This window comes from Diabrotica undecimpunctata, chromosome 7, assembly GCF_040954645.1.
Source record: "Diabrotica undecimpunctata isolate CICGRU chromosome 7, icDiaUnde3, whole genome shotgun sequence".
NCBI lineage: Eukaryota > Metazoa > Arthropoda > Insecta > Coleoptera > Chrysomelidae > Diabrotica > Diabrotica undecimpunctata.
Genome location: NC_092809.1, coordinates 22,545,887 through 22,559,151, shown reverse-complemented (window position 1 = coordinate 22,559,151; position 13,265 = coordinate 22,545,887). Strand labels below are relative to the sequence as shown.

The 13,265-nt window shown below is 30.0% G+C and overlaps 1 protein-coding gene across 1 annotated transcript in view; it reads left to right on the top strand.

Moving 5' to 3' along the window:
• The first annotated feature begins 140 nt into the window (after window positions 1–140).
• Window positions 141–13,265, top strand: part of LOC140445055 (lamin Dm0-like) — a 34,770-nt gene continuing 21,645 nt past the window's right edge. Inside the window, exon 1 of the mRNA XM_072536847.1 lies at window positions 141–957. Within this exon, the coding sequence (XP_072392948.1) occupies window positions 331–957 (627 nt within the window). The 5' untranslated portion in view covers window positions 141–330. The remainder of the gene's footprint in view (window positions 958–13,265) is intronic.

Sequence of the window (13,265 nt, the reverse complement as noted above, 5' to 3'; positions counted from 1 at the left end):
TATAATAAATAATACGATAATACCTTAGAATAATTTTACAGTGACATCTAGTTTTTACGGGATATAGTATATAACCACAAAATCAAAAAATCTGTAACATTGCCCCACCTATTTACATTTTATGTCATTATTTTGACCAACGTAAGCTTAAAAACCGTTAAACGCCGCTCCCATCGTATCATCTCCAAAAATAGTTTGATTACCTCGGGTAGACCTCGACATAATTTGTGCCTCGACCGATCTCTTTGCTTTGAGTTGTTCGCTTTTCGAGGTATTTAGTTGCAGGCGTGGTGTATACGTTCTAGTGATTTTTGTTAAAAGTGGGTAAATATGGCATCCAAATCAAAAAAAGGGTCAACACCGTTAGCTTCACAGCGACCGGCGAGCCCCTTAAGTCCTACCAGACATTCTAGATTACAAGAGAAGCATGAACTTCAGAACCTTAATGACCGTTTGGCTGGATATATAGATCGAGTAAGATATTTAGAAGGTGAAAATAACAGATTAACGAGGGAAATACAAACCACTCAGGAAACGGTAACAAGGGAAGTTTCAAACATAAAATCTATGTACGACCATGAATTATCAGATGCTAGAAAACTATTAGACGAAACCCACCGTGAAAAAGCACGTTTAGAAATAGATGTTAAACGTCTTTTAGAAGAGAATGACGAACTCAAGTCTGAGTTAGCGAAAAAGAATAAAGATTTGGCTCTAGCTGAAAATTCTGCCAGAATATACGAGACAAGATGTAATGAATTACAGCTTAAAGCAAATCAAGCAGCTTCTGATGCTAAGAAAGCAATCGCAGATGCTAAAGAACTTGAAAAAGAACGTGATAAGCTACGTAAACTTCTTGATAACCATCGTAAACAGCTAGAAGAAGAATCATTGGCGAGGGTGGAAGTTGAAAATGCCAACCAAAGCCTTCGAGAAGAGCTATCATTTAAGGATCAGGTGAGTTAAGTCGTTCTAGTTTTGCTAATTAATTAGTTTTAAAGTTAACTTTCCATAAAGAAAATAGTTTTATAATGAAAACACACTTTGTTAAGAACAACTTGTACATGCATTAGTCTCAACCTTAAGGGTCTTCACAGAAACATTCTCAAGGTTTTGTTTAATAAATAATTGAAATAACACTCTATATGTTAAGGCTAAGGCTATGTTAAGTACATACTAAAATTAACAATAGTTATCTAAAATCTGAGACTTTAATAATATTTATCATTTTGTAATTGTCATTACAGTTTAAAATTTTGTGAAGAAGTCTTTTTGTGACATTTTCATAACAGTGAATGTAGAGTTACTTGAATACTTAACTCTCCTGTCTGTATTTGTGACAATGTATCTATTGGTGATCTAAATCACATATTCCTCCAATGTTCTGTGAACTCTTGGTTCTCTTTCTGTATCAAGAACTAATTCACAATCAATTTCCATTGCTGCTAAATATTACAGCTCTCCTGTCTTCCTCGGGTAAATCGTTACTTGATTCCATCATAAATTTGATCAGAAATGCAAAAATACTGTTATAGTTTAAAGAAATAGACAACATGAAACATTTCAAATAATTGCAAATAGATTTTGTCTGATGCCAAACACACACACGCACATGTGAGAGTTGCTTGAAAGGTACAAATTCCATCTAGTCATGAGGGTGAAATATTTGAATATCAGTTTTCATCTTTTTTTCTGTCATGCTGTGATCAGTATCTACTTCCAAATGAATGTGGCCTGGTACCATAAACTTATGATTGCCCATGTATACATGGCAGACACATGAAAGTTATGGTTTTGTTTCCCCATGTCTGAATAATAAATTATATGTTCTGTCTCAGGTGGTAGGATCATGTACAGTATGTAAATAAGTATTCGTACATACAAGATTTGCCTCTCTACCTGCAACAGATCCATACCACATGTAACAATGTGCTGTTGATGAACCGTGAAATTCAACATCCACAGCTGTCTCTTATAAAATGCATCTGATGAACTGATGATCTTAAATCTGGAGTTGAATTGTTGAGTTTGAATTTTTCATCATAACTTTGATCAGCTTCTATTTAGTAGGACCTGTGGTCTGAAGAGAGTTTTTCATTCAAGTCATCTATAACAATTTTTAATTGCATAATAAATTTTTCACAGTTAAAACATGTAGTAAGATTTGTGTTTTTTTTTTAATCAGGTTACGCTTTTTGAATTTCTGTGAATAAATTTTGATAGAGGGAGGTGCAGGTGAGGCTTGTTTAAACAATTTGTAAATTTTTTGTAAAGTTATGTGAGTCAGTAAGTAATTTTTTGAATTATGCTTTCATGAATTGACTACCTAAGCTTTGACATCACAATGGGCGGTGCTGAGAAAAATTTTCCAAACATTTCTAATTCGTGTGTCTCAAAAGAAGTTGGAAATATTGGGTTTTTTAATTGTTTGAAGAATAAATAAGGACTTCTGGTTATGAATATTCATTCATTTTGATTGATATTATTTGTTGTTTGTGAATTTTTGAGGTAAGAATATCAAAGTATTAAGATATTTACTATCAATGTTCATGTTTTACAGTTACTGTTTGATTAAAAATTTAATTATTTTTTACTGTATTTCATGGTATTTTGTTGTGGTTTTTATCTGGATTATTTCAAAAGTTGACTTTATTTACAAAGTTGAAAAATATTTAATTTAATGTTTTATTCTTTTTTATCTGCTAGTGATTTTATTCCGTAAAAGACTAAATATATTCGTTTTCTCATAGTTTAAGTAGTTCTGAAAAATTCAGTAATACTGGATATCTTTAACACATGTTTACTAGCCATTATATGCCTAGATCTAAAAGATAAACAAAAACTATTACAACATTCAAAAAATATTTTTTTAAACGCTCACTATAGCAATTTAATAGAAAGGTTTCCAGAGTATGTTATATTACAACTCAAAGTCCTTATTCACTACTTAAACTACAAGAAAACGAATATCTTTAGTCTTTTACAAGATAAAATCACTGGCAGTGAAAAATGAATAAAACATTAAGTCAAATATTTCTCAACTTCATAAATAAATTCAATGATATATTGATTTGTTTTGAAATATCTCTCATAAAAACAACAACAAAATACCTTGAAATACAGTAAAAAAAATTAAGTTTAATCAAACAATAACATAACCTTAAAACATGAACGTTAAGAGTAAATATTTTAGTAATTTTATATTCTTACCTCACAAATTCACGAACAACAAATAATACCAAATGCACAGAATGAATTTTCATAACCAAAATTCTTTATTTACTCTTCAAACAATTAAAAAAAGTTATATTTCCAACTTCTTATGAGACAAATTCACACGAATTAGACAGGTTTTCTAGCCCTATATAAAGATATATTCGTTTCTCTTCACCAATTTTCTTTTTCCGTACAGTCTTTTTTCTATCATCTTCTACATCAGTACCTGTGATGGTATATTGTATCTTACTGATGATAGTTGAAATGAAGTTATTGCTTTCATCGAAAATATTAAGAAGACAGCCACAACGGATAGGTTCCTTTTTTCCATTTATAAAAAGAGAATAAACCAAAGTTCTTGACCTGCCTTTAACCTTATTCAGATTTCAGAAACAGTTTCTTTCACTTGAATAAGAGATGCTAGAGACAAAAAATATCACTCACCTTCCTTTAAAAGCGTGTTGGTTGAGAGTTCTACACATTGTTTACCGCTGGCTCAGAATAGCTAATGATTGTATGTATGTATTTAGCTTTGAATGTAGATTTTGATGGAATGTTACTACACACGTCACAGGATATACTATTAACGAAAACATTATAAAGGTGAAAAACAGAATGTAATCAATACCCACATTACAAATTAAATGAAACTATCATTACATAATATCCTTTTCTCATGACTCCCTCAGTCTTTTTCAAGACACATAAAAAGACTTGACTGGTTCAGTTATCTCTAAACTGATTAAAATTGTGTGTATGAAAAAGATCACTATTTTTGATATGGAACCATACATATAATATTTGACTTGTCCGTTTTACTTATTTTAGCAGTATTTCAGTAGGTAATTTTTTCCCTTGTTTTTAATAAATAAAATTTTTTTTCTCAAAAATTGACTTGTCTTGCTTTTGTCTGCAAACCACACAAATATTTCTTAAATGTACTTGTACTTAAGTCTGTGATTCCTCAGTCTTAATAGTCCTATTAGAAAAAATATCTCTACTACAATAAATCTGTTTTAGCTGAGTTTTTCTTTCACATTGTCTTTATATTCTAATATATTTTAACATGTTTTTATGATAATAACATTTGCATAATGGTTACAAATCATATATTAATCTTTGTCTGACTCTTTTAAACAATGTTTATCAATACTGTTCCTAGTAGTAAATTGAGTCATACTAGTAGGTATCAATAATATCATCAGCTTAGAGTGTAAACCTGCTTACTCCATATTAGGTAAATTTTCAGGAGAGACAAAAAACATTCCTAAAATATATGAATATATTTTATGAAAAGACTTTTATATTTCTAAACATATATTTTTATTCCGTACAATTTGAAATAAAAGAAAGATAATTTAATTCAGTATTTATTTATTTAACTTTTGTGACTTAGCAGGTTTTCGTAATAAAATATTTTTTTTTATAAAACAACTTAGCAGGTATTTTGTAAACAAAAACAAAATTTTATAACAATATTAATAACATTCATAAAACATCTTTCTTTAATTGTCACATAAGTTATTGGAGCTATATTTATGTTAAATTCACCATTTTACATTTTAGATTTTTTTTCTATTCTTGATACTGACAGGAACTTTCATTCAGGATCTTAACAAATATTCCTACTAATATAAAAAAAAACTCTTCAAAATTCTTACTGATACTAAAATTTTGAAATTAACAAAAAAAATAGATTATTTCTTATTATGAATCAAAAAACATTATTTTCTTTTTAAAACAAACTAAATTGAAGTGTTTTATTTTTATAATTAAAGTTTTGAAATTTTCATTCACAATCTTAAAATTTAAGAATTAAATTTATTTTAATTGCTAAGTATTTTTTAACTAACTACATAATATAATTTACATGAGGTGGGCAAATATGCAAATATTACTCAGTCTCAACTTTAGTTGTTAACTAGTCATGAAGTAAATTATCATAATAATTATGGTAGTCTTCGGGTAAGGTATTTTTGGGATATTATAAATCATCAAATTTTCTTTTAGTTATTTTCCTTCTAGTAAGGTACTGATTTCGGAGAGAATCAAAAGGCAATGCAGTAATTGCCGATGATTTTCGTTGCAGTAGTATTTTCCATTCTTTTGTGAATCTTAATTAGAAGTATAAAGTACCATCTGGAGGGTACCAAAGAACTTTAATGTCAATAACTTTAGGGTCACCTTTACTACGTCCAGGTCGAAATGCTTTTGAAAAACCCAATGTCATCAAAGCTTTTAAAAAAAGTATGGTTCAAGTGAGTTACGTCATAAGGTCTGGGGTGTTTTCTTGCCGATTTGCAAATGGTGATGTACTCCGTGGGCACATTGATATTCTTGTTTTTAAGAGCCCATTTGACAGAAGAATGAATACTGTCGGTGTTTGGGAAAGTATTTAGTGTTTATTTACATATTTTACATTCAATATTTTTATTACTGTATTATAATATGATCTTATTGAATTATATATTCCAACTACTTATTTACTTTAAAAGATTACAGTATATTATTTTTCTTCTATTCAAATCTCATTGTTAAACTGGCTAATAGATGGTGACCTGTTTGTAAGTTCAAAGAAATTCATTTGTCTTTTTCATTTACGCTGTAAAATATTATATTTCTGTGAACCAGTTAGTTAGATTATTGCCATTCAAAAGCGCAGTACAATAAAGTTGATTTATGGGTATGCACTTATCCCACGAACCTACGGACCCCCTACAATAAGAAGGGTGGCCAGAGAGTTTGACTATTTTATACCAAGAAAAGACACTTTAAATCGAGACAGCGTACTGTAATCATCTAGAGTTAATCGGAAAGTCCCTTTTCGTGCCTTGGCCTTTGCGTCGCGACGTTCATTTACTTCTCTACTCCGCTTGCTACAATTACTACACCATATTTCAAAGGTAAGTGTTTTTTTCTTTGTACAGATAACAGCAATGAATTAAGCCAGCTATTTTTCGGGATATTTAAATTAATTGCTAATTTATTCACAATCAAAATATTGCATTTATCATGTGTGTATGCCCAACTTCTAGAAATTTTTGTTCTATAATCATGTTATTGATTATAGCCATGCATAGCAATGCATTAGACATTATACAGTTTTGGTTTTGATAGGTAAAACCATCGCTATAAAAAATTATTTTATTTGGTTTTTCTGATTCATTTTGCACAATCTTTTTTTTCAATTAAGCTTACCCAAACACTTCTTCCACTCTTTAGAATTCAATAACAATAGGATTAATCAATTTATGAATTAAATTAAAAAAGCCAAGATTGTGTATATTTTTGTTGTATAGTATAAACTATTGTATAGTGTAAACTACTAATATTTGATTTAGTTGCCATAAGAACTGCCTGCAAGTCAACAGTAAACACAAGATTTTCATCACATATGTTTTTCTTCTCAGATCTAGATTCTTGTTTCTTCGTTAGATGTTCCAAATATTCTTCGTGGGATTTATTTCCAACTTTATAGAGAACACATATTTCGCACTAGTCTTTTTTAGGATGAAACAATCCGAGATTAAGGATCCAATTTCTTCATGAAATTTGCAAATGGATAAAACAATTACATTCCGTGTTTTACACCAATCATTGACATAAAAATCATAAGAGGATCGTTTTGAACGCCACTCTGGCAACAAGTACTTATTTTGTGTAGTAGCACGGCAGTAGTGCGATTCCATCGCTGGCAGTGATTCTAAAAACCTTTTCAGCTCCATGCATTCGGATTCGAAAGGCTTAGAAGGTTTTTTTGTTTGATTGGATCAAAATACTCCTTTTAAAAGCAGTCCTCTTTTTTATTTTTCCAATTTAAAACAGTCCATCTTCCAATCCTAAGCGTATTCAAAAACTATGTTCTGCAGACTTTGATTGGCTCATTGCTCTTTTTAAATGATACATAAAGATTGTGCTCTTTCGATTCCTCATTAGTTTTTCCCCTTGGTCTCTTAACATCTTATAGGCCAAGATGTCACAAAATTATCAACAAATATTTTTTTTCTGACCAGCTCATTGTCCAATTTTTTTAAAAAATGTTCTGCCTATCTGTATCTGTGAACATTGAACATTTCAAAGATCCTTTTTGAGTTTCTGTACATGAGCATCTATTCTTTATAACTATAGGTTGCCTTGGAATTTGATAATTCCACTTTCCTTCTTTTTTTCTTCCAGTATTCGTTTCCAGACTCTCAACTTTTTGTTACTTTCAGCCTACCAGGTTTTTTAATCTGACTCCTTTTCCTTCTTCATTGCTTTTCTGTTTTCTGTGGATAGTTTTCGTAGTCAGACTCAGAGTCATAATTAATTTTGTATGGTACCCGACTTTCTTGCATATTTTCATCTGTATGAATGTATATATATATATATATATATATATATATATATATATATATATATATATATATATATACTACTAATGTTTGTACTTTCATCTGATATCAAATCGTCTATATGAATAGATGCTCACTGAAAATAGGTTGGTCGATAGTACCTGTAGAAGAATTTCTAGGACTTTTTTCAAATTCTTGCAAAGTGCTCTGCTCGATAGTATCTTCAGAAATCAGACTATTGGTACAGTGGTGGTCATCAGTCATTAATTCAACCAAAGGAAATTCATCTAAACAGGAAATCATACTGAGATCTTTAAATTGGACTTGTTCTGCATTTTGAGGTTCAATGTGACTATTATCATTTACTTCTCAGTTCAGAGTTCCGCAATCATCTTTAATATTATTATTTTGTGGTGAGAGTATATTAGAAATATCTCCTATGCATTCATTAACCAAAATTGTAGTTTAGAGGAAGTCGCAATTTGTACTTGAGCTTACGTCGTCGGATATTTCTTTAGGTATAATAAATTAAATTTCGACATTTTCAACCACAGACCATTCTTTGGGGCTGGGTGCTTGAGATGATGTCGGTTGCGGTGCTTTTTGTTGATTTTTTCTTCTTTACTTGCGCACAAGTCCAGGATTTTACGGCCAAGCCAATGCTCACTCAATGACATCTGCAAATAAAGTATAAATTCATGAATTTTGAAAATAAAATTTTAGAAGCAGGCGAAATAAAATTAAAATTATACACTATGTTTAAACTAGAAAAATAACGTCCCGATGTAAAAGCATTTCATATTTCGTCAATTATTAGGTTTTGCAACCTGAATAAACAGATTGAATACTTGACTATTACCAATTAACAGAAGCTAAAGTAATAAGATATTATTGAAAACCAAATTAAAAGGTATTTATGACGATACATACTTAATACCTGCTAAGTACAATGAATTTAAGATTTATTCTAAAGAAAAACTGCTAACTCCCATATATTTGGGTCGTAGGTTATTTTAAGTTTTACAATAAATATGACCTCATTTATCAGCACAAACAAATAATATGATAGCAATACAAACACATACCTTTTAGTCCTTTAACTTTCAACCTTTAATTACAGTGTTATCAGAGAAAATACCAATTACATATTTGTAAGAGCACATTTGCTGGCCTCGAAATCTCTGTACGAAATGGCAGCTTACACGGAGTTAGCAGGGAACTTTTGTGGTGATGAATTTGACAGTTTTAACATCACGCGTTTTTATCAATTTTAAAAGAAAACTGACTGTAGCTGCTTTTCTCGATTGTGTATTGTTTAACACTTTCCAATCATATCAAAAACGTCATAACGCCAAAAAATGTATATGCAGGTTTACACTCTAAGCCGACGATATTTAAAATTGGATATATTATAGATTTTAACACTATGTTATGATGTTATATCTGAAAGTTTCTTTTTTATCATCATCATTTATAAATAAACCGAAATCGTCCATAAGTTATGGGTCTTTGCACCATCCTATTGAATAATTATGTAAAAGTATTCACCTTGAATATAAATAAGCTGTAGCAGTATTTATTACATAATCACAAGGTAGATTAGATCATTAAATTTAGGTAAAACTACAGAAAAAAAGCTGTTTTTGTTAGTAATAAATATATGAAGAAAAATGAAGATTGTGAACAATAATTAGATTGTGAAGTCATTAGTTTAATCTCGTTTAAAATTAAAAAAGTATTGAAATATTACTTCCATTTTTAGATTTACAATTTAAGAAAAAATTTTATACATACTTTAGTTCTCCAGCATTAAGCTAAACAAACAAATATTATTTAATCAAATATACAATACAAATAAATGAATTTTATCAGCTAACTTTGAGGGTCACCTGTAATATATTAGTAGATTTTCTTGGGCTTAGGTTCATAAAAAAGATTGTTATGATACTAAGACATTTTTATTTTCTTTTTTCCACATTTCGGCGGGTAATCCATGCCTTTTTCAAGAAATAATATTGACTAAAAAACATTTTATCAACGATATAATAAGGTTTAAAATAGAAACTTTTGACTTACCGAGCATGTAAAGGTTCGGCGCTAACAAGTATGTATTAAACGTCACAATTAAAATAATAATAAAAACTTAGGACGGACCCACTAAGTCACTACATGTAAAATGTATTTTAAATCTAATGTGTTGTTTATTGATGTTAGTTTATCGTTTAAACAATCAGTTATTTTAACATCATAGGCGTTCTGAGATTGTCTTTTTATGTGTTTTTAAATTAAATTAAAATATATTATCTTGTTTAAATTTTTGACATTTTTTTTATCATTTATTGCATTATTATTCTTTTTGATTTGTATAGACTCTAGGAGCGCTCTCTTCTTCCTGTTTGTTCACTTTTTAGGATCTTGGTTTTGTCAAAATCAAATTTATGTTTCTTTTCGTTTTCATGTTTTGTGAGTTGAGTTTTTTTTGACATATTTGTGGGGACATATTCTTGAGTTAAGTAGCTGACTGGTTTGTCCAATATATACTCCATCACAATTCGAGCAGGGAATTTCATATACAACATGCAATTTTTTTAATAGAGGGGTTTTTGTTTTTAGTCTTGTAAAATTATTTTTCAAAAGATTGTGCCCTTTATGAGCAACCGTAATGTTATGTTTAGACAGAAGATTTGCAATTTGTTCTGATAGCTCTTTTATATAGAGGAGAAACATATAGTTTTTCTTTACCGTGTTGGTTTTCTTGTTATTATTATTATTGTAAAATTTATGCAGTCGAGATTTGAAAGTGTTGTCGATAAGGTGGTGTGGGCATGAATTAAGTGTTAGTGCTGTTTTTGCTTTTTAATGGCCTAAGGTCTATTGATAGGATCGGATAATCTAATAGCTCTATCGGCGAGTCCGATAACTACAGATTTCTTTCAGTTTCAGAGGAACTATTTACAAGTGTTTGTTTCTTCCTTAAATTGAACTTTGTATATTGATGTCTAGCATGAAAAATTAGTTAAACGGGTTGGATTGATTATCTAATGTGGTTAAAAATACTTGATCATAAAATTATTCTGCGTAATGCTGATATAGGAAACAAAAAATACAACCTGATCGTATCAAAAAACCAGTTCCGAGCATTCTCTCTTTTCATCCACTTTTAAAGAGCACCATATCTTCTGTGTCCGACTTGCAGAGCCATTAAATCGATTTTATATTTCCTTGTCTCATTGATTAGTTCCTTTAGCGCTCCTTCATAAAAGTTTCTTATGACATTCCATGTTGCTAAGAGTATAATTCCCTAAAGTTTTGCTACATGACACTTGTAAAGTGAAAAAAATTTGTGACAATTTCCCCTAATATTTTCATAGTACTTTTACATAGAAAGTACTTTTTCTACCAAATTTCCCCCGAACATTTGCTCCTATATATTTATAATTGTCATACTTGAATTTGGATCTTGTCTGTAACTTTTAACAAATAATTCATTTCAATTCGGGGTGGTTTTGGTTTTTACTTCTCTCCCATATACCAGTAAGAATAAATCGACCATTAAAGTATTTTAATATTACTTTTTATTTCTGATTAAATATTTTCAAAATAAATAAAATAAACTTATTTCATTAAAAACAAAAAAAAAGACACTTTCAAGAGTTTTGGTGTCATCCTGTTGACGAAACAAAATTAATTGTCAATTTAGTCATAGTCCTTAAACTACATGATTTTAAAAATTCTGTTCCAATAATCAATGAACTTTTATTTTTTATTATCATCATCATCATCATCAACTAGCCTCTAACGTCCACTGCTGAACATAGGCCTCTCGCATGCTTTTCCACTTAGTCCGATTTTGCGCCATCTGAATCCACTTTGTAGTCTCTTTTTATGGCATCTGTCCATCTCGTTGGGGGTCGACCTCTCGTTGGGGGGTAATTTTTTATTATACAAGTGTCCAATTCATTCTGGCATTCACATAAACGTGACTATAACTTTGTGTGCAATATTATAATTGAATGGCAGTGTAAAATTAATTTAGACTAATGTGTTAAATCATTTACATTTACATGTTTTGTTTCAACAAACGTTTCAAAACTTATTTAAAAATTTATATTTAGCCATATAAAATTTTTTCAATAAAATTATATCCATTCCTCTTTAAAAAATATATTCCATGAATTCCATATTACATGGCAACAGGGCAATGGTTCATATACTTTTGGAATGACATAATCACTATTTTTAAATCTGATGAAATCATCTCTATTTTTATGTGTTATAATATAAAAAAGAACTTCTGAAGTGTTTTATTTTATAAAATATTACATTATTATCAAGAAATTTAACTAATGTATCCCTTACAATAGTGCCTTTGGTTACTTATTATGAATTCAATTTAACTTCAAATATTTTTATCACAAAAAGTAGTAGGATATTATGTGATTAAACACTCTTATTTCTTCTTTGTGTGTAGACATTCATTGTGTGTGTTTTTCAATGTGCCTCCAGTAAGTTGTTGTTCCATTGATTTTGTGTTTTTTGCACTGATTGTCTTCCTATTGGAGAACCGTCTCTCGCCGTCTTCCCTACTCTATTTGTTGTCATTGGGCTTATATGATCGTTCCATTCTACTCTTCTATTTCTTACCCAGTCCTTGATGTTCTCCACCATGCACCTGTCATATATCTGTACTTGTAGCTCTGTCCCATAGTGTCTTGCCATCAATTTTTCCAAGAGTTTTCATCTCTGCTGTTTCTAACATTCTTTTTGTCACATCTGTGTCAGGTCATGTTTCTACAGCGTATGTCATTACTGGTCTAATGCTCTATTGCTCTATTCACTCGGCCTTCCGCTTCTGTTTTGAGCTTTCCTTAGCTATATAGTGTGATGCCTAGATATTTAAACTCCATCACTTGTTCTATTGTCTGACCTTCAAGCTCCAATTTACATCTTAGTAAATTTGCTGTTATAGCCATGCATTTTGTCTTTTTTGGAGAAATTAACACGTTAAATTTTCTGGTGGTTATATTAAATTGGTGCAGTATACATTTTAAATCATCTTCACTTTGAGGGAGTAGTATTGTGTAGTCTGCATAGCAGCTTAATTTAAGATGTTTTTCTCCCATTTGGTATCCTTTTTTAGTTCTTACTTTTTTTATTTCATTTCCTCTTTTTTGTTGTAATTTCTATTTTTTCCTCGTTCGTTATTCGCCATAGTTCTTCGTTTGTGATTTTGTTTGACCAAAATACTTTTAATATTATTCGTAGTCATCTGTTCACAAAGGATTGCATTTTTTGAAAAAGTTTTTTTTAATATATTTCCATGTTTCAGCTCCATATACTAAGACTGATTTCACATTTGTCTGGAAAAGGCGCAGTTTCGTTGTTGTACTAATACTTGTCGATGCCCATACCTTGCGTAATGTGTTGAAGACGCTTTGTGCTGTGCCTATTCTCCTTGGTATGTCTTTTTCCGTGCCACCTGTTGTATTTACTAGACTCCCGAAATAGCAAAACTCTTTTACTTCTTCTATTTGTTTGTCCTTCAGATTCAGGTATATATATATATATATATATATATATATATATATATATATATATATATATATATATATATATATATATAATATATATATATATATATATATATATCTGTCATTGGTTTTTTGCTTAAGAATAAATTCTAGGTCCTCTAATTTGTTAAATAATCCCCATTGT